This window comes from Cupressus sempervirens, chromosome 1, assembly GCF_028749045.1.
Source record: "Cupressus sempervirens isolate cs-2001-9-10 chromosome 1, ASM2874904v1, whole genome shotgun sequence".
In the NCBI taxonomy this organism is placed as follows: Eukaryota; Viridiplantae; Streptophyta; class Pinopsida; order Cupressales; family Cupressaceae; genus Cupressus; species Cupressus sempervirens.
The window spans coordinates 259,741,498-259,765,657 of NC_143118.1; the positions used below are offsets into that span (position 1 = coordinate 259,741,498).

General features: G+C 30.0%; 1 protein-coding gene and 1 pseudogene across 1 annotated transcript; one reads left to right on the forward strand and one right to left on the reverse strand.

Moving 5' to 3' along the window:
• Positions 1-1,390: 1,390 nt before the first annotated feature.
• On the reverse strand, positions 1,391-6,005 carry LOC149577118 (alpha pinene synthase, chloroplastic-like). The gene is made up of 10 exons (XM_089827681.1): positions 5,693-6,005; positions 5,411-5,601; positions 4,299-4,384; positions 3,939-4,153; positions 3,748-3,845; positions 3,455-3,547; positions 3,052-3,267; positions 2,826-2,964; positions 1,846-2,091; positions 1,391-1,737 (listed from the first exon to the last, which is right to left on the reverse strand). Exons 1-10 carry the CDS (start codon positions 5,933-5,935, stop codon positions 1,441-1,443), a joined length of 1,824 nt encoding a protein of 607 aa, XP_089683807.1. The 5' UTR covers positions 5,936-6,005; the 3' UTR covers positions 1,391-1,440.
• A 10,107-nt stretch (positions 6,006-16,112) lies between these two features.
• On the forward strand, positions 16,113-20,001 carry LOC149577119 ((E,E)-alpha-farnesene synthase-like; annotated as a pseudogene).
• Positions 20,002-24,160: the final 4,159 nt, after the last annotated feature.

Genomic DNA, 24,160 nt, shown 5'->3' on the forward strand with positions numbered 1-24,160 from the left:
TACTGGTAAATAAGGGCACCCTTGCTACATGCCATTTCAAAAGATTGTTCAACAAGCTTTCTTGTGGTGCAAAATTTTGCATTCATTCATGGTAATGATAAAATGTGATTTAATCTTTAATTTGAAGTTCCATGATGTAGGTATCTAGTCAATTTATTTTATTTTAGTACATTTGTTTTATATTTTAATTGAGAGAGGTCATTACTTTGATGATTCAATTTGTTGAGTGGAAGTGTACATTATATCTTGATTATTTCATAAATTATGAAAGTATAGTTCACTTTTAATAGGATTACTTTTTTGAAAATGAAATATATAACATGTATTACTATGTATAGCTTTTTGTTATAGTAATAGATATATTCAAACTCTAATTCAATTTCATAAATATTTTAAAATCATCTTATATTGGAAGAATTATAAGATAAATCTTACAATATATTTCTATATTAAAAAATAATTATAGTCTTATAATCTATTTAGATGCAAATGTAGCTTAATTTTATGTTACATTGATAATAATATAAAATATAATGTTTACATTTAATGGCCCACCAAGAAAACCTTGGGAACAATAGTCAAATATGCACTAATTTTGTTTTTAAATAAAGGAATATATCATTCAGGAAGTGAATTAAATTTTGATAAAGAATAAGAAAAACTAATGATACAACATCAACAATCCTCAAAACACATGTACAAGTTGAACGAATGGCACATATTCAAGAAACCACACGAGATCTTAGAGCACATACACAAATCTCACAAGATAAGACTAGACCATATGAATGGTTTCCCATCAAGGAAACAAGTTCATCCTTAGTGAAAGATAGAACAAGATTGATATTAAGCCCAAATGAAGTAAAAAAATTAAAATCACACCATAGAAAATTGGGATTTCTATTGTGAAAACATGAGAAGAATCCTAGAAAAAGGGTATCCAAATATAAGCTTTATTTTTGGATAGTCCCTCAAAAAGTGCCCATAGTTTTAAATGTACAAAAAAATGTGCACCGAGAGATTTATCATAATTTGTAAAATTGTTGATAATATTTTGTTGGTAAAATGACACTGACATAATCCAATATCATTATATGAGGATTATAGTGAAATATTCATTTATAACAACACAATATAAAATAGTATAGAAGACACAATATAAAGTCCAATAAAATTGTCCTAATAATATAATGCACAGCCTTGGATTAAAAATACACTAGATATCATCACTTGATATCATGCCATCTCAAAATAGTATCATCATGTAGATATGATGACAACAGTTAAAAAATAATAATATAATCATCTATCACAGCTATGATATTGGCAACCAAAATAACATACTATTATCAAATTCATTTCATCATGCATAAAAATCCTAGAAAAAATATCTTAGCTCAAAATAACATGGAATATATTGCAACCACAAGAGGCACTGGATTACATTTCAATAGGATCAATAAGTATTTGTTTCACATGATTCTTCATATCTTTAGTTGAAATGCTAAAACCATCTCTCTCTTTATAGAAAACATGGAAACACCGTGATATGTCATATGCAAAATCCTTGATGCATATTGGAACACCGTCACTTTTAAGATACTCCATATTTAGCTCTTTCAAATGTTCGTCTAGCCTACAATTTAGATAGTTCAGTGCATCCTTCTCATTTGATAGTGGATGGTCTCTGATATAGCATGTTATCGATGAATTAATTTCTCCACGATTTGCCTCGGCCTTGAAAAAAAAATTACATACAATCATAAGATCTAATATTAGTAAGAAATACATATATAATATTTTATACTAACATACAAGTATCTTTTTTGATATCTCATGACATACCTTGAAGGTCCTAATGTCACCTAGTAATCTAAATGTCAATCCCAAAAGATCATTGAATTTTGATGGATAATCAACTTTGTGAAGGGTGCCTTCTGAAATTACGTCCAACGTTAATAGAGATTGCAATGTAGATGCCCGAGCAGCTGAGCTCTCTTTTCCATTTTCTAAAAATGTCTTCAAATTTGGTATATATCCATTAGCAAGCCACTTTACTTCTTGCAACATGGCATCTAAGTAGTCATCCCACTACATGAACAAAAGTTTTTAGTTAAATTCAAACATATTTTTTTCTGGCCATTCAATTTACTTGTGTATCTAAAAATATTTATTTTCTAAATGAATAGCAACACTAATAAGATTTCAAAACTACAAATTCACAATCAAAATTATATTGTTTATCAATACATGACATTCATATTGTTGTTGAACTATTGAATTTATGATAGATACATTTGAAAATTAAATGTGCAAATAAAAGTAGATATAGAAAAATTAAAAAATATGATAAAAATTAATAAGACAACAATAAACAAACATTCCAAAGTATTGTTCAAATATTTTAGAATATAAATTAATAGTCTAAGAATATGAAAAATCTAATTATATAAAAATTAAGTTCATTCCAAATCTTTCAAATATAAATATAACAATTAATTAGTACCAACATAATTAAGATAAATTCAGTATGTCTAATTTTTAATATTTCAAATAATATATCTAAAAGACATAAAATAAATAATTATTATTATAACAATGTAAACAAATATATATGATTTTTTAAGCATAATTTTTATTCCATCAATTTTAACATTAGATGATTCTTCAAAATATCAAACTTTTAAAATTGATTTAGCCAAGAAATTCTAGTTTTAATCACTGCATGTTGTTATAGAAATATAGAAATGACTATTTGACTATACTACCAAATAATCCATGGTATGTTAATGAATCCTATCTATCTATTAGCATAAAAGACATACAGCTTTTTGAGCATGGTGGAGAGTATTTCGGCCTTGAATTTCATCTGCATCTTTCGCGCATTCATTAATTGTTTCATGTAGTACACAATATGCAATTTTCATGTATTCTGGAAGACGATTTATAGGAGGAACCTCCCACCTAAATCACATTTAAAAATTAGATGTTAATATCACTTAATATCACATTGAAAAATTTAAAGAACACAAGTTCAAGTAAAAAGCTCACCTCTTAAAAACCTCAGTGAAAATTTGAAGTTCTTCAAGCGTACCGTATGTATCATAAATATCATCAATGCAAGTTGTAATCGTAAACATTTTTGTTAGAGCAATTCTAAAAGCAGAATGTTTAGGTTCTGCACTAATTGCACACCCTGAAAAATAGTATTCTATGTGTCTATGGCGAAAAAAATCCAATTTACACAACTCTGACTCCTTCCACCATCTGAACACAACAAACACAATTAAATTTATAAGTCTATAAAATTACATAATAATTTTATATCAGCAAAACAAGATAATCCATTTTTTGCAATCATTGGATGTTTAACTACAATCGTTATCCAAGACTCAGAGAAACATAATTATAAAATATTATTAACAAAACATTAAATAACTTTCATTAAAGTTACCTGGAAATCATTTGAAGTTCTGCTCGATAGAGGGATTGCATAATATTAAAATCCAGTCGAGCCAGATATAAAATCTTTTTATTATCCATGTTTCTGAGAAGTAGTCATTAGATAAGATCATAAGTATTTTTTTTCCAAAAAAAAAATTTTCTATGTTTTCTATAGTAATAAAACATTATTTTGTATTTGGGCTGACTCTTTTTGTACTTAGGGATCATCAGTCCCAATCTTTTGACTACTATCTAATACTTTAAAAACAAAATATCATTAAAATATGAAATTATTCCAATTACTTGAGCCATGAACTGCTTTGTCCATAAATATGGATATAATTCCATGCTTCCAACCTTGGTAGATTCGAGTACCATCCATACTCCAAATTATATGTTACCTGTGAATTACAATTTTTATGTTAGTATTTTATGCATAATCAAAACATTTGGGATAAATGGGCTTTGTTAGATTGGAAATGCATCATAATTACCTCTTGTAAAAGATTAGCACTGAAATCATCAGACTTCTCTAAGATTTGATTCAAATACATAGTAGAAAAGTCTTTAGCTTCGTCCATGATTGTCTCCCCTGGGAAGGCAATCCATGAAGCTCGAAACAAATTTATAATACTTTTGATCTCCTCTTCTAACTGACCAGTGCTACATAAGAACCGTCCATCTTTTCCTTTGAATTGTTCCAACACATCTGCCAGTGCATAACCCAACATGGTCAATTTGAATGCAAGTAATAAAGTTATTGATCAGCAATAATGTGAAGGTTTAGATTAACATAATCTAAGCTATATCAACAATTTTAACTGATCAATCAATAAGAAACAAATACTGAGCACCTGAAGAAACGGGATATCTATGAAGTCGAAGGACTCGAAGTCCTAAAGCTGCAGTATTCAGATCTTTAATCATCTCATTCCAAAACCTGCAATTCAAATAAATTTCAGTCCCAATCATACATGTCATAGCTTTCCAGTTCAGTTTTATGTTCCTTTTCATTATGTATCAGGGAAAGTTTCTAATAGCAATACAGACTAATTTCTTATTTCTATTAGGATATGTACACTAGCAATACAGACTAATTTCTTATTTCTATTAGGATATGTACACTTCGTATGTAGTCTAGTTAGGTACCTCCACAAAAGGAATACAAGGTAGTCCCATATCACTGTCATCATATGTCAACCCAAAAACTAGGAATGGTGTTGTAGACTATAAAAGCTCTTACCCTTTTTCTATTGGAGTTTAAAGATTTTTACATTTAGTTCTAAGATAATAAAGTTAAGATTTCAGTTTTTGATTTTTCAGGGATCTATCTCTAAGATTCTAGAATACCAAGTAGTAAAGAAATAATATTTTCAAAGTACTATCTGAAATGTGAGTACTTGATAAGTAGGAGATAATTTCCACAGTAAGTCAAATTGTGATATTGCTATCTCCTACTTATCAATTGATGAGCTTAAGGGGCTTTCTAATGAATGGTTCATAAGGCACAACACTTGGTGAAGGTTTTGCAAATGGGGTTGCAAGCTTTGGGTTTAACTATGGAGGAAACTCCGTAAGTACTGGAATGGGTGACCTCCGAGAAGTCTCGGTGCTTCACCCCTGTGAGCATCACCTAGATCCAATGAGTGCTAATTGTTCCATTTATTCTCATGAGAGATGGATTCGTGTTGAATCACTACTTATGAAACATGGGTTAAGGAGTTTGACTCAAAATCACACATTTAAATCCTGATAGCAATATCACAATGTGAGTACTTATTTTTATGAAATGTCTTAATAGTGGTATAAAGATGGACTATGGAGTTATCAAACAAGAAAAAATGAAAGTATGATCAATTACTAAGAATCTTACAAATCTTGAAATTTCTTTACTATGAATAATTAAGACTAAATATGACAAAAATATCCTGATAACTTAATTAGATATAATCTAATTAATAAATACCTGTAAACGTAATCCAGTGTTTCTACTATTTCCTTTCGAAAATGTTGTCCGATTCCAAGAATTTCAACACTATTCACCAGTTCAAGACGTTTATAAACATTTTGTGAAGAAGAATCGGCAGAACCCAGTGCATTAAACATGTCATTTACCTCCCCAACAAGTCTATCAGCACGCTCATGATATTCAGGAGCCTGAAAAATTACAGACAAAAGAATGAAAAAAAAGCATAGTGATAAGAAAGAGAATGTAATAGAAAAACATAATGGTATGAAAGAAGATTACATCATAAGGCAGTTTTGGGAGAGATTGTATGAAATCGTCGTCCCACAAGTTGGGATGATGATTTCCTGTTCGCCTAGGGACACCTTCAACACTGGTGGTAGCCATGGCCTTCTTCATTGTTTGATTCCTCAGATATTTTGTAGCTAATGTTGGGAATGATTTGGGAGAAAGCTTATAAAGATGGGCGGGCTTAGATCTCAAGCAGAAGCTCAAACCAGAGGAAGGGATGAATTTGAGAGCCATTGTTAAGTGTGATTGCGGAGGGGTATTTCCTGGTACTTTATAACCTAAAGTTTGTTTTAGTGTTCTTCACTTTATTTCACATAAAGTAAACAGGTGCTGAATTTGAGCTGGTTATTTCTATTGATTAGGGCAAATTTGGAGTAGTCTGACACTGACATCCACTGCGATTTAAACAGGTGATGAATTTGAGTTGTTTATTTCTATTGAGTAGGCCAAATTTGTAATAGGCTGACACTGACATCCACTGTGATTTAAAAAATACAGTGAGGAGGGCTGTCTAACAATAATATCACGAGGGCCCGCTGATTGTGAAAGAGGTTGGATAGCAAAACGGGAGACAAGTTCAGTGCTGTGAAAGGATAGTGATTTGACACCACTGACGACTTGAACGTCCTGCTCTAGCTTTTATTTTCTATGACCAATTTAATTTTAATTTCGATACAGATGTCCAGTACAAGAGTTCAAATAATCGGAATCAGGGGCCCGATAACGTGAGAGGAAAAGTGCTGACATTGAGCATTGATGTTTGGGCCTACTGACTTAAATTGAAGGTCTTGCTGCTGGGGTTAAGAAAATTCAGGCACGCTCAATGTGATTACATGGGATGGAAAACTACTTTTGGCTGTACACCACGTTTCGACAGATTATTTTTCTTTTTTTTACGGAATTGGGATCGAAAATTTGTACTGATTTGGATTTCATTACGTCCGCTCACTGACAATTTCAAATTTACTTTTTTTTTTTACTGAGTAGGGGTCGAAAATTTGTACTGATTTGGATTTCATTAAGTCTGTTTGGTAAAAGGAATACAAGTGGAACAGGCATATGTATATTCTTAAAATTTTGAATTTTCTGTCTCTATGCATAAAATCAGAATTGGAATAAGAATAATATTGGAATAGATATTCTAATTTTGGCCCAAAAATAAGCATTTGCTATTTCACCTAAATAGAAGGAATTGGAGTACGTATTCCTATTCTAATTTTTTAATTTTAGAAAACAAAAATTTTTGAGTCTATGGATTCTACATCAAATTTTGGGTGAACAAAACAAAAATAGAAATACGTAACCCCATTTTCTATTTGAGAATAAGTATTCCTGTTCCCATTTTTATATTCCCACAGCCAAATGGGCCCTTAATTCATTTGCATGCACACACGACGAAAATGTCTATATGGTAAACTAAAATGTAAGTTTTATTAAGAAGGTGATTTATTAGTCGTGATATTGCCATCAGGATTTAATTGTATAGTTTTTGAGTTGAAGTTATTGACTTATATTTCATGAAAATAAATGGAACTTAACATTCATCTAGTCTAGCAGATGCTCACAGAGGTGAAGAATATAGACTTCTCAAGAGGTCACCTATCTCATACTACTCCAGCTTGATCACGCAAACTACCAAATTTCCTCAATGGTTAAATCCACTTTACTTGCAACCCATTTGCAAAACCATCCATAAGTGTTCTGCCTTATGAACCATTCATTAAAGGGCCACTTAAGCTCATCAAAATTCCTTTTTTGGCTTGATACAATTTAGTAGTGGTTAATTTTGCACACCTAGAACTCCTAAATCATAAGACAAATTCTATCAATTTTTTTAGGTAGGGGAGTGAATTGCTTAAAGTTAAGGTTTCAGGTTTTGGCCATTCATAGATCTCTCTGTAGTGACCATGGAAAGAAAAGTGGTCAAAAAGTGTCATTCAAAAATGCTTGTCCCATACCCACTAAGTTCATACACCAAAAAGATGCCCACTAAAAAAAAATGAGTACTTGTGGTTAAATGTCCAAGTAGTATTTATGAAATGTCCCAATAGTGGTAAACAAATTGGTCAATCACCAAGCAAGAAAGCCATAAACGATAACAACAAATGACTAACTATTAGTACATGTGATCCACTATCAATAGATGTGTTGTTATTTTTTGGAGCTCTTTTAAGAGCAGTAATTAGAGGTAGAGGCATCTATGAAAAAACTATCATGATTATTGGACCCCATGTGGTGGTTATTGGTTCTCTTCTCCTAATAGCCCCAACAATATATTTATTATTTCTCTATTAATGTATAACTCATTATCTCTGAACATATTTTTTTAATTTTATATAATGATAAAAAGGAAGTGGAGATGAAAACAACTAAGCATTCATAATAATATGCCTAATTTTAATTTTATATTTTGTTAAGATTACCTTAACAAGTAAGTGTCTCTTTTATGTTGTAAGTTTATGTGTAATTATTTGATTTGATTATTTTTTTCTATTTATTAAATAAATTAAAAGGCATTGTACAATTATTTTGTAAAGTTTATTAATTATTAAAAGAATAAACAATTGCATGTTGCCCCTTGTATTGATAAGTTTAAATAAATATATAATATTTGAATTCTATGTAAAAATATTCTTATATTTTAAGTAAATTTAAAAAAAATAAAAAAATTTATTATGTCTATTTGAATCTATTTATGTTTATCTTTTCAGAACAAGAGTGTGTTGCATCACATTCGTGCCATAATGATTTTGCATTTAAATTGAAACTCTAGTAAAAGTATTATAATATTGACATTGTCAAATCAAGAGTTGGAATTTTTTAAATAATAATTGTAGGAACAATATAATATATATTTTGACAAAATACTAATGATAAAAGTTCCACTTTGAATCATTCCTATTTAATTTTTTTAAAAGTCACTTTTTTTCATATTAGGTAAACAAAAGATGCATTGCTTCTAATTCCTCTTAATTACTGAAATTTGTATCACATTGTTTATTTAAGAAACATTATACGAAAAAAAAAATTATAAGGAAATACAAACTAGATACATAATGGTTTTAAAAATAAAAAATATTTCAAATTAGAATTAAAGCTAATTATACAATAACTTTTAGTCAAAAATGATTAGAGGTTTGATGAATGTGGCAATAAATACATTGTACTGATGTTTGTCTAAATGTTGTTCATAACACTTTGGTAGCATTTATTTTTGGTTTTCACTAATAAATGATCAATGCACATTACTAAACAAGATACTTAAATGTTAAAGAAATGCATGAACATATTCACAAATGGAGTCATCAAGAATTTTTTTGGAGATAACTTTCCATCATGGAAGGAGTTCTTCAGGTGACATAAGAGAGGTAACAAAAGTGATAAAGGGTTGTAAACAGTGAGTAGGTAATATACAAAAGGAGATTCAATAATCCAAGTGATAGAGAGATAATGATGGTGGAAGGATAAGAAGTGAATGAGAGATAATGGTCATGGAAAGATAAGGAGTGAAGGAGGGATAATGAGACACTTGATTGACCAAAATGATAAAATGGAGAATGTAGAAACTAGCAGGACACAAATATATGAAATGTTAATGCTTTAGCACTTATTTATATACCAACATAAGACTGGGGTCTTGCAATGTGACCCAACTTGTTCATTGATCCAATCAAAAGCATTTGGCAGAAAGTAAAAAACTTATTATCATATTCACAATTAGTAATGCCTATTATTATTCAAAGTAAGTTATACTCTATTTATTATTATTGATTATAAAATAGTAAATATGAATTATTCAATTAAGTATTTGTTAACTAATTAAAGAATTTCAAAATCAATATACAATCTCTACAACTAGCCACCTATATTTTTGAAATTTTAAATGGTGCAAGAACATGGCCATTGATTTTAGGGAGGAATCCTCCTCCTCACAACCTCAATCTCCCCATAATATGACTTGAGAAATCTGATACTGGACCACATGAAGAACTTCAAAAATTATCAGTTGGTACCTAACCAGAAAAGTGCATCAGTAGGGCCCTTTGATACCCTTGAATCCATTCTCACAAATTTTATTCAAATATAGGAAGGGACAACCTCCTCTCTAACATTGTTAAAGATTGGATTTTTCCAAAGATGGACCTATCTTTGGCCACGAGGTTTTTTCTTTATGCCTCATGACCTTTAATATGGTTTGTTGATGGGATTCATCAAACTAGATATTGAAAGGAAGTATCATTGTTTAGTGGTCAAATGGAAGAACTTTAATAGGACTATAAACTTCCACTTTACAGGGACACTAAGATATTCAATTACAATGTGTAAGGGAAAGAGAGAAATTTCCAAATATGATTCCACTTCTAGCCCAAATTACATTATGTAGGACCCAAAAGAGGAAGGGTGCTAATAATAAATTTGAATTATAGGGGCAATACAATAGAAGTAAATGTGCTTTTTGGCCCTTTGATAGGATAGCGTGAATGTGAAATTGAACTAATTGCTTAGGAAATGTAAATATATATGCTATATAAATACAATCAACCCAATTAAGATGCAAATCTAGGGTAAGGATATGGAAGGAAATAAAATATGAAAGACTCACCTTGAAATACATAGAAGGAGATGTATTTAAGCTCAAGAACTTCTAGATCTTAATCTTTTTTGAATGTTCAACAATGGGTCTCATAATAAAATTGCACAAGGAACAAAATTCAAAATTTTTCCTAGAATCTAGTACAAAAGGATTAGGTTGACCTGGGAAGACATCCTTCCACCAAGTTGGTGTAGTGAATGACTTCAAAACTAATGACTCTAGAAAGCTTGCAAAGTATAGGTTCAAAATTTGTAATCCTTTTCACTCCTAACCTGTAAATCAACACAGAAAATAAAGGTTTAGGGGTTGGGGTTTGCTAAGGGCTTTCCTTAGTGAAGTCCTAGGTTAAGGAATGAATTGTAATGAGAAATATAAATATAAATGTCTTTAAAGAAAAAGATAAATGTGAGGAATCACCTCGACCATTTGTATGTAATGTATTGTATTTTAGATCTTGACTTAGAAATGTAGGATATCTCCATTCTTTGCAATATATCTACCATAATTTCATCATGGTGTCCTTGATATGAATATGCATCAATGAAGAAGAAGATGAATACTTCAATGCAGATCTCCACCCTTGATGACCAACAATATGCTAGATCTTGAAGAGGAAATCCTCATAAATAATTCTTCAATGCTAGATAGAAACCTCCTTGCTTGAATATTACTTTTAGAACACATATTTGTTCAAGGGTCAAGCTAGGGTTGTATAAAAATGGATAAGATCTTATGGTAAGATTCATGATATTTTACATGGAATTAAGAGGAAGATGACCTCATAATTGATAAGTATAAATCAAAGATTTAATAATTTAGTCATAATAATTATGAGAATTCTTTATTTACTCAATTAAATTTATGCTTGACATTATCTTGTCCCCAATTAAATTAAATCTACCTTTGAGTAAAAATTTCATGGTACATATTTAGTATATATTTAAGCTAAAAAGAAAAAAAACATTATTATGTTACACGTAAAATATATACAATAATATCAACTTGTGACATTAGAAAAAACTAAATTTTTTTTAAAGGAATGGATCTATGTTGTCTTACCAAGTACTAGGGGCATATTCAAGGTGATCAAGGAAATTTTAAAGTTTAATATATTGAATATGAACCAAGTTATTGTTGTGATATACACATACATGTACATAGCTCTTGTTCATGTGATATAAAGGTATTACTTAATCTATTATTTGATATATCATTTATAATTTATTTTAATACATAAATATTGATTATTTATTGTTTAAAAAATAAAATAAATTTTAACTTGATTTTTTCATATAATGTTATCAATTCACACATGTGAACATATTTGAATAATTGAGAGAGTGCAACTTACCAATTTATAAATTTAATACATACATAAAATATTAAACTTACATTTAATTCAAGCATACATACATCACCTACGTATGTTTTGGAATTGAACTTTTCAAGGTCTAGGATGTAAAGAGAATTGGTGATTTATAGATAGTTTATTTTTGTCATAATCTCCTATGATATTTGGCTTAGAAAACATAAAATTTAGGATTCAAACTCAAGGATTACACTTTCTATATATATATATATATAGATAGATAGATAGATAGGTAGATAGATCAACATTATCATGCAAAACAATTATACCATTTCATATTAAAGCAATCTTTCTAAGTGTTCAAAGTATACCTTATAGATGGTTTAAAATAATTAATATAATTTTTTATAATTCTTGAAAATTATATACTTTATGGAAGAAACAATAAATAACAAAGTAGCCTACATCCCTTATTGAGAAAGAATTGTAGATAAGTACTAATTATTTTCATGACTTGAGGTCATGACAATTTAGTGGCATACTTCGAGTTGTAAAAGTGGTGGTATTTTTCTTGTACCATCACCTTTAGTTGGTTACAAGTCACCCTTTGAACTATAGCTCAAAATGACAAAATAAATACCATTTTAGACTTTTAATTTATTTTTAAAATATTAAAAACTATACCTTAAACTACAAGATTAGGGTTACATGGTTAAGTTTTAGAAATAACATTTTAGGGTATGCGTTCATAAAATTTGGTTAGGTTTAATTTTAGGGTATGGATATGGGCTAACATCATGGTTTACATTTACATTTAGAATTTGGTGTCCATATGGTGGGGTGAGGAATATAAAGTTTGAAACTTAACTTATTATCTTGAGCTAGGCATTTAAGGTTTAGAGTTGGTTTTAGGATTGAAGTAAGGGTTTTAGATTATACACTAAATAGGGTTCAGTTAGGATGTACATATTAAGGTTAGTTTTACTATGACTCTAGTTAAAATTGGATTATGGTTAACATTCAAATTAGGACAGAGTTATATAGTTCAATTTGTCTTATAGTTGAAGCATGAATTTTACTAGACTTAAGGATAGAATAGGGTTATGGTTCAAGTAGAGTGAAGTATGAACTAGTTATAGTTAAGGTCAATAAGTGAATTATTATTATGGTTCAAGATTATGGTTAGAGTTTGATTATTAAATTTGAGGTCTAATATATACCTAAGATTTGGATTATAGTTAAATTAGGGATACAAATAGTGTAATAAGTTAATATACTATAGCTGGAAAAATATTTTATAAACATGTATTTAAGTGTAAAGTGTAGGTTCAAGTATGAGGTTTATACAAATCCTAACCATAAAGTTTGGTTAATATTTAATATGTACAAAAAAATAATTTAAAATTACTATTTAGTTGAAATAAATCTAAAACATCAATGTAAATACATGTTTAAAAAATCTAAACATTTAATGCATCTAGGATCATCCATCACTTTAAGTTTAATTATGTGTCATATAAATTAAATACACCTGGAAACATCTAAAAGACTAATTTTGAAATGAACATCTAAAAAAATAAATTTAAATGAACATCTAACTATCAAAAAAGGAGGAGAGCAAACATAATCTATTTATAATTTCAATAATAATCCATACAAAACAATAATTTACAATGCAAATCTAGAAGTTTACATATATAAAACTATTAATTGTGAATTAAAAAATAATAAATTGAGAAAATTGTAAAGCAAAAAACTAAAAAGATTGAATTAAATAATGTAAATAAAATTAAAATACCTTGAAGAGTGAAAAAATAGATGGGGGGTCAGTAGAAAGCTCAAATCAAGCTCCCATTTCCAAGCACAAATTAGGCTCCTATCTCCAAATAATGATTAGTAGTAAAAATGAACAAAAAACCCACCAAAAAAAGGGTTTTATGCTTTCAAAAATTGAGTGCCTAGTTTTAAAAATACAGTTTAGGTGCCTGACCTATATTCAAAGATTGGGTGCTTGATTTTTTAATACGGATCAGGCACCCAAACTATAATGCATACACAGTTCTTAAAAATTAGGTGTCCATTTGTAAAGAAGTCTCATTCCACGGAATGGACTTCCCCAAAATTGAAACCCAACTTCTTGTACTTACCCTCTCATGACATGCAATATTCTTGTCAAATATTGTCATGCAAGTTTTCAATGTTGCTGACAACATTTTGTATTTTCTAGCAACTTTGAAATTTATCACTTGGAAACTTCAAAATTGGACTACTATGATCTCTTTATGATGTTTAGGCATGATTTAGCCTTACGAGGATCAACTCACATGATTTGGACCACTTTTAACCTATTTGACAACTTTTGCAACAAAATGACATATTTCCCAACATTGTACCAAATGATAACATATGACCTCCAACCTGTGCAAAACGATGTAAAAACATTATAGAATGCATAGTAAGTTGAAATCTAAACTTTCTCCATATTTTTAGAGTATAAGTACCACAATCTTAATCTCTAAATAGAAGGCAAGCAAAAACATCTAGAATGGATTGAGCCTAACCAAATCCATCTAGGAGCAAACTCACATGACCTTCTAAAGTCCAAACATACCTAACTGACTTGGCTAGGGTCAGTACAACTCAAAAACCAAAAAACTGTGGAACTAGGAGTAGGAGTTAGTGTAGGTGCTTCTGCACAACTTCTTGGGGGCTATGATGTACCATTCCAATAACGATATTGAGAACAACAATAGAATCCCCCACATCTACTACCTTTGGAGAGGCAAGAATACTTTGGTTCACCTAACCCAAAACCTCCACCAAAAAATCCTTCTTGGGGAGAGCAACCTGGTTATTGATCCATTCCTTTTTTTGCCCAAGGGGAACTTAAGGATGGGGAGCCTTATTGACTTTTTTAGGACAATTTTTAGCCCAATGACCTATCTAACTAAAAGTGAAACAGGAAAAGGGAAGCGTTTCAAATTCCACCTCTTGTTTTAACAGCCCCTGCTTTGAGTTTATCATTATAACAAATGACATTTTTTCTAGTCTACAAATATTGACACAAATATGAGCAAATACTAGCCTAGATTTGGCTGTCGTACATGATCAACAACAAATAGTTGACCAAAACAAGCAATGATGCCTTTAAAATCAGTTTATTTCAAAACTCCAACACTAACACAGGGAGTTTGACCCAAATTAGGACAGAGGTGAAAGCATTATCCTCAAAGTTTCATTTGGGAGCCCATTTTTTAAAAGATAGTTCCATTTTTCCAGTCATGTAGGGACCCCGGAAAGGATATGGTTATAGTCTTCCTTATTAGAGAATTCAAAGGACATGAAACCCTTGGGAAGTGCTGCGATCTCAACTTGGCCTTTTAGATAACATTTTTGTTTAACATGGGACCAAACTTCCTCATTATTGGGACAAAATCCAAGTAATTTACCTATAAACATGAACTCTTAAGCTAAAATAGAAGAATCCAAAAGAGAGTTAGGAATAAAAATCGAGAACTCCCCATTTCAGCAACCCACTTTGACAAGTTCCACTGAACTTGAAGGCATTTTGTTCAAGGTGGCCCCGTTCAATCTCCCCCAATATTTTTGTTCCCACTTGAACATCCCATTCAAAGGACCCCGGACCCAGAACCCACACCACGACACCCCCTTTACTAGAACCCAAAATAACACTCAAGTGGGACCACAACCTTAGACACTCTAGCCAAAGTCACTGCAGCACCATTCTTCAAGGTAGAATCAGAGGAAACTCTGAGAGATTCTAGGAGCATAAAGTTGCAAGACGCCTTTGTTGTTCCCTTTAGTTTTTCCCACTCGATAATTTCAAAACCAGCATTGCCACCACCCTTCTAAGCTTGCCATTATTGAAGGGTCCATATTGCTACATTTTATTGACCATTGTAGTTAATATCAATACAAAGATGTGCAAGTCTATTGAGAAACCATTGTGCAAGTTCATTGAAGGTGACTTATAGAATGGGTTTATTTTGTTTTTAATATAAATATAACATAGTAGTAAAAAATTATTGTTTAGAATTTGCCCAATTAAAGGAAATGTCCCCACTCAAGACTTTTTAGCAGTAATCACATGCTCCCCACTACAATTAACTATTTAATGTCCAATCAAACCAGTTTCCACGTTCCGCCCACGTGTTAAGGACGATTCAAAAAAATAATGCGCCCCACTCAATGAATTTTTAGCTCCCCACTACAATTAACTATTTAATGTTCAATCAAACCAATTTCCACGTTGCGCCCACGTGTTAAGGACGATTCAAAAAAATAATGCGCCCCACTCAACGAGTTTTTAGCTTCCCACTACAATTAACTATTTAATGTCCAATCAAACCAGTTTCCACGTTCCTCTCACCTGTCAAGGTCTATTCAAAATATCTTAATTCTGTGCGTCTAATATCAAAATCCAAGCTTCATTATACTTTTCGGTTATAAAAAGCCATGAAACACCTCCTGCAGAATCAACCCTAGCAATGGCTCTAACTTGCATTGCTTCCTCTGGCTTGAGCTTCTGTTTGAGATCTAAGCCCACCCATCAAATGAAGCCTACTTCTCCCTGCATATTCTTCTCATCACCAGGACGTAGAAAATGTGTGAGGAATCCAAATATAGCGAATGAGGCCATGACTTTCACAAGTGCTGATGGCGTGACTCGACGCAGAGCAAATCATCATGGCAACTTGTGGGATGATGATTTCATACAATCTCTCCCAAAGCTGCCTTACGGTGTAAGCTTCTTTCACACCATTACCCTTTGCTATTCCGTTCTCAAATAAAGGATGATAATATGAATTAGAACATTTCTTCCCTAATGTTTTTTTTTTTCCCTGTATTTAAGCAGGCTCCTGAGTATCGTGAGCGGGCTGATAGACTTGTTGGGGAGGTCAAAAACATGTTCAGTGCAGTGAGTGGTTTAGATTCTTCTTCACAAAATATCTTGAAACGCCTTGAAATGGTAGATAAAGTTGAACGTCTTGGAATCCGAAGACATTTTGAAAAGGAAATAGGAGAAGCTCTTGAATACGTTTATAGGTATGTTTTAAAGGGGAATGAATTTTTTTATGTCACTCTTAATTATTTAATACTTTTAACTTAAAAATCAAGTCTTATCAAAACTAATTGGATAAGTTGAAATATTAAATATATGATTTAAAAGTGAAAGTTGTCTGAATTGCAGATGTTGGAACAGCAACAGTAAAGATCTGAATATTGCAGCTTTGGGACTTCGAGTGCTTAGACTTCACAGATATCCTGTTTCTCCGGGTACTCAATCCTTTCAGTTAAAATGGTTAATATTGTTTGAGTTCATGTGTGTGTCTATTAATCTTCACAGTGTTTTTGCTTATGTAGCGTAGTTGTTTGAGATGGTTAATGATGCTGTCAAGATAATTATCTTATGGATAGAAGGAGTTTTTTCAGTTTTAGATTTAAAGATTAATTGGGATAATAGTTTTTATTAAAAAAATAAAATCGTATTGATATAAGGTTGGAGTTTTAGATAATTTTGTTTTATGAATAAGTGTGTTTTTATCTATTTTTTTAGTTATTAATAACTTTATGGGAGTTAGTTTCTTTAATAAATTTATAGTTTTGTTTTGTTTCTCATATTGTCATGTAAATTATTAAGAGATTGGAATAAAAATTAGATTGCTTAAATATTATATAAGAAGGAAAAAATAAATTTGAAAAAAATATGTCAAATTTGACTAATTACCACTTTTAGTCTAGAAGATATTATTTTTAACAATATTATTAATATATTTTAATTTTAGATTACTCAGAAGCCAACATTATCAATTTCCATTCAAATTTATTTCATATTGACTTTGGACAATGTAATGACAGATGTGTTGGAACAATTTAAAGAAAAAAATGGACAATTCTTACGTAGCACCACTCAATCTGAGGGGGAGATTAAAAGTATCATAAATTTGTTTCGAGCATCATTGATTTCTTTCCCAGAGGAAATAATAATGGACGAAGCTAAAGAATTTTCTACCATGTATTTAAATAAAGTCTTAGAGAAGACTAATATTTTCAGTACCAGTCTTCTACAAGAGGTATTTTGATTCAATATGTGTAGGGTGTGAACTTATAAGATTGGCTTTATTTCTTTTGTTCTAAGTATTAATTTAACAAAGGCAATTGGTTTGATTCAAAACCCTAACACAATACTTTGATGCACAGATAAGATTTAATCTGGAGTATAAATGGTTCTCCAATCTACCAAGATTGGAAGCTAGGAATTATATGGACTTTTATGGACAAAACAGTTCATGGCTCAAGTATTCACATTAACTATATGCTTAAATTTATATTCGTTTAAAAAATTTGAATTGATTTTTAAAAACAAATGTTGTCTGATATCTAATTTGCAGGGAGCTGAATAATAAAAAGATTTTATGTTTAGCTAAATTGGATTTTAACATTATGCAAACATTGCACCGGTCAGAGCTTCAGGTGGTTTCTAGGTGAATTAACTGAATGATATTTCATTTCTTTATCATTTCTCTATTATAAAGCTTTTTAAAAAAATTGTATTTTACGGTATATATTATTAAATTAAATTTTAGTTTTTATTTTAATTTTTTATAATATATTCTTTTATTTTGGAAATTGACTTGTGCTTGTTATTCTCAGGTGGTGGAAAGAATCGGGTTTTTGAAAACTTGACTTCATTCGTCATAGACATGTAGAATACTTCTTTGGAGGATGTGCAGTCACAGCTGATCCCAGACATTCTGCTTTTAGAATTATTTTTGCAAAATGTGTTGCTCTTACAACATTAGTCGATGATATTTATGATACTTATGCAACTATTGATGAGAGTAAACTTTTCACAAAGGCTGTTCATAGGTATGTACATATAAAATCTTAGTTATGATTTAATTACGTATTTTTTAATATTGTAGATTAATAAGACATTGAAATGATGTACATATAAAATCTTAGTTATGATTTAATTACTTATTTTTTAATATTGTAGATTAATAAGACATTGAAATGTGATTTAGGTGGGATTCTTCTCCAGATTACCTTCCAGATTATATGAAATCAGCATATCATATATTTTATGATACAATTGTTGAAAATGCACAAGAGACAAAGAAGGCACAAGGGAGAGACACTCTCCACCATGCTCAAAAAACTGTATAACTTTTATTTTTATTTTACTTTTTATCCCTTATCAAATACACGCATGTTTGTAAGGTTACAATATTAATACTTACTAACGATACATAATAAGATGTACATTGTTTATATAATTTCTTCTTAAACTATTATAAAAAAATATTTATAATTTTTTTCTTTCCAAGTGACACAAATTAAAATAAAATAGCAGAATTCAGAATTATAGAAACAATTTATTAATATAAATTTCAGTTTATAAATTATATTTGATATTTTGAATTTTATGTTTTATATTTTTCATAATTTTTGTGAATCAAGATTATAATTTCAGATCTGTTCTTTTATATATTCAAATAATATTTAAATTAAAAACTAATATTGATCATATGAAATTTAATTTTATACTACTCATTAAAAATATTATTCACACTTTTGATTGTACATTTTAATCACAATTTTGTATTTTTTTCTTTACAAATTTTTAATAAATATTAAATAAGTTTTAGTTTCATAATGTTTATATACATGTGTTAAGGTTAAATCAATCAAACAAATATATTTATATTTTCATTTAATGAAAATATTCATTCTTGTGCAGTGGACTGATTACATTGATTCCAACATGGAAGAAGCTAAGTGGATTGCTACTGGTTTCATACCACCTCTCAAATTATATTTAGAAAATGGAAAAGAGAGTGCAGCTTTTCGTCCAACAGTAGTAGAACCTATATTAACATTACATGAACTTCTTTCAGAAAACATACTTCAACAAATTGATTATCCATCAAAATTCAATGATCTTTTATGTTTAACCCTTAGATTAAAAGGTGACACTCGAAGTTACAAGGTATACAATAATATCCTATATTTCTTTTGAAATTACAATTATATAGCTAAATTCGAAGATTATAATATATCTCTTTGTTTTTGTAGATTGAAGCAGCTCCTGGAGAAGTTACTTCCACTATAGCAAGCTACATGAAAGAGAATCCAGATTCTACCGAGGAAGATGCATTGAAGCATCTCTATTTTATGTTGGATAAACATCTCAAAGAACTGAATTTGGAGTACTTAAAACATGATGATGTTCCAACTTGTGCGAAGGATGCTTCTTTTAACATCTTAAGATGTTACCATGTGTTTTACAAAGAGCGAGATGGAATTTCTAAGTCTAACAAAGATATAAAGGATCATGTTAAAAAAATCCTTTTTGAACCAATGGAATTATAATTTCTTAATGTATGGATAATTTATGTTTATAAATTACACTTCTAAGTGTAATTTATAAATATATTTTCTAATGTTTGTTACAAATTTTATCAATATATGCAAAGTTTTTGGATATATTTGTAGTATTAAAGTAAAATTCAACATTGACTATTCTCAAAAGTTTTTGTCAACTTTTATCATGATTAGAGAGGGAAAAGGAGCACCCAAGTCCATTAGTCTCTTATTTATAATCTTCGTTTTTATTTTTAAATAGTTGTGTTTCTATCTAGTTTTATGTTTACATGTTTCTTATTCTATATATTGATGCAATCTTGTATAATTGATTTCTACATATTTGATTTTGAATTTGAGTACTCCCTTTCTAACTTCATACTTCGAAACTTGCAATGTAAACATCTAAACTAGGAATAGTGATGGAGTTTTTTTTTCCAAAATAATAGTATATTAAAAGTACAGTTAATAACTTCTTAAAAAATCACAAAGTTAGGCATAGTATGACTACATTAATGAAGAAAAAAATAATACAAAAAATCTCAATGCCCTAGAAAAGAACAAGGCATAACATATTTTTTTGTGAAATTAACTATATTTTAATACAATATAGATTCAAAGACTCTCGATTTTTCCTTTAACGAGTGGCTCCATCCCATTTGAGAAAAAATGACACTTGTAAATCCCAAAACTATTACTTTGTCTTGTTATTGGTATTTTATATAGTTTACAATGTTGAATTGAATGCTCTTTTGGAGTGTCAAATCGATATTAATGGCTTTTTAGGAGGGCATTCTTCTCTGTTTTGTCCATAAATTATATATTTCTATCTGTCTTTATGTCTAGTTCTATGTGTGTGTGAAAATGTTAAATCTTGAACCCCTTGCAAATAGTATAAAACCATCCCTTGAGAACAATATCAAACCATTGGAACATTTTTTAGAAACTCATAGAAATCTAATATGATTATTTGGACAATTTTTTTGCTTCCCATGATGGTCTTGTAAGAATGAATGCAGGTGATATTTCTATGGGCCAGTATCATAGCATTGATAAAGACATTATTCATAGCTTATGTGTTGCATTCATGACAAAAAATTTTCATTGATGTCAACATACTTGTTATTTTGTGAAGACTGCAAAAGTTATAGAGGATGAAATGATTAGCACAATCGGAGGATTGAATGTTAGCTTATGCACACTTGAGGATATGTTCATCATTATGTCTAGATTCTATAGCTAAGAGCACATATAGAAATATGAACACTGGTTTGAGCTATGAAGGATTTAGTAAAGGCATCTTTCTGATAATATTTCCAGCTCCTCATAGGGATGGAAATGACTTTAGTAGACACAGAAAGAGCTGAAAGATGTGACATAAATCCCTTGGCTAAGAGGGCATAATCAAATGATCAATGTGTGAGAAGGTTTTGATTGGTGAGATCCTTGCACAAGCTTCAATGTGAATATCTTTTGGTTAGAGAAGAGATTGATGAGGATTGATGTGTTGTTGGCTTCAAAGGAACTATATTGGCAAAGGAGTTGTTGTTTAATCGGTTCAAGATCTTGGATATGCTTATCTAGAAGATTGTCTAGTGAAGACTATTTTTGAGACTATTTGGACAATGGGTTCAATTGTCCTCCTTTCAACTTCTAATAGGGTTGGAATTTAATTCGCATTTATTGATTTAAAAAAGTATTCTAAGATATCATATTTACTTTTAGCATTACAGAAACATTGCATCGGTCAGAGCTCCAAGTGCAATTTTAGTTTTATTTTAAATTTACTATAATATATTCTTTTATTTTGGGAATTGACTTGTGCTTGTTATTTTTAGTTGCATTTTTCATAGACATGTAGAATAATTTTATGGAGGATGAGCATATATAATTGAATTTAGAAATTCTAAATTTAGAATTGTTTATACAAAATATGTTACTCTTACAACATTACTTGATGATATTTTTAATACTTATGGATCTCTTGATAAGATTAGACTTTTCACAAAGGATGTTCAAATGTGTGCATATATAAATTCTTAATTTTGATTAAATTTTTTATTTTTAAATATTATAGATTAATATAATATTGAAATGTGATTTAGGTGTGATCGTTCTCTAGATTATTTTCTAGAATATATGAAATCAGCATATCATACATTTAATGACACAATTGTTGAAAGTGAATAGAGACAAAGAAGGCTCAAGGCTAAGACACTCTCCACCATGCTAAAAAAAATGTAATTTTAAAAATATTTTGTCTTTTATCAAATATATGCATATTTGTATGCTTACAACACAATACATAATAAAATGTACAATTAAATACCTTTTTTTGTATAATTTCTTCTTAAACTATTATTAAAAAAATCAATTCTAAAATTTCCTCAATATTTCCCCTCGTTTTAAGTGACACAAATAAAAGAAATATAGTAGAATTCAAATTTATTTTAAAAATTTATTAATATAAATCTCATTTTATAAAATATATTTGACATTTCTAATGTTATTTCTAGATTTTTCATTATTTTTGTGAATCTTATTTTTCTTGTTATATAGTTTCCCACATCTTCTCTTATATATTCAAATTATTTCTAGATTACAAACCAATGTTAATGTTCAAGGTGATTACCTTTGTTGGATTGAAGCAATGAGTTTCGATTATGGAGTCCCTCATTCAAATCTCAAGAGGGACATCTTTGTGGAATTTTAAGTTGTGACTCTTAGTATTCCAAGCATCCTTTTTATACACTTCATTAAAAATATTATTTACACTTTTTTTGTATTTTTAATTGGAAGTTTGTTTTTTATTAAAAAAAAATTTGTAGTAGACTTAATAGGAAATTCATAATCTCTCTCTCTCTCTCTCTCTCTCTCTCTCTCTCCCTATATATATATATATATATATATATATATATATATATATATATATATATATATATATATATATATATATATATATATATATATAGCTACACACACACACACACACACACAAATATAATACTTCAAAAAGTTGTTTCATCAAATGAAAATATAAATATATTTATTTGGTTGGTTTAACCTTAATACATGCATCTAAACATTATATATATATATATATATATATATATATATATATATATATATATATATATATATATATATATATATATATATATATATATATATATATATATATATATATAATGTTTAGATGCATGTATTAAGGTTAAACCAACCAAATAAATATATTTATATTTTCATTTGATGAAACAACTTTTTGAAGTATTAGATAGCAGCCAATAAAGATGGGAGGATGAACCCAAGTAACAAAAGGGCTAAAGAATCAACCAAAGGCAACCTCCTAGTTATCTACCCTATGCCATCTTTAAACTTCAAAAAAAATAAAATGTCCATAGCATAATTGATGGTACTATCAGTCCTTTATCTAATATGCATAATAGACTGTAAAATAGACCAACAGCTCCTAAACAAAGTGTTGCTATTAATCGACATAAACATAAAAAATAAAACCCCATAGGGTACCAAGTTCATAGTTATGAGCATAAAAACCACACACAAAAAACACCAGAACCAGGGCTAGATGCCCTCTTCCTGCCCTTTCTTGTCCTCCTTCTTTTCCTTAGGAACATCCTCGTCTACATCATCCCCCTCCACCTTAACTATTTTGTCCAGGATGGTCTTTAGCTAATTCTCAACCAAAAACCCATATATGGATTGGGTGGTCTTAATAGCTTTGCCCAGGTCCTTCTCCTCCTTATTAGCCTACAAGAAGTATAAGGTTATGGTCACAGAGTCCATGACCTTGGTGGAAAACTCCACAAAAGTTTTAAATCTCTGACAGATACTAGTTTGATTATTAGCCAGGCCCTTCATAGACTGCTCTAGCCTTTCTAATCTAGCCTTACTCTGGTTGTGCTTCCCTTTCTTCCCAGCATCTTTGTCAATTCTTTCCTAGGGGAATTGATATCCTCCCCCCTCCCCACTTTTAGCTAGGGTAGCCTGGAGGGTTTCAAAGATATGAGAAGGGCTAAGAGGGTTGGGGGCAGGCTTGTTGTCCTGAGGCAATCTCTTCTTTCTCACAGGTTGGACATCCCTATTAGAAGACTTAGAGGTGGAATCATGCTTGGGTGGGGTGGGGGCTTAAATTTTTCTAACTAGAGAT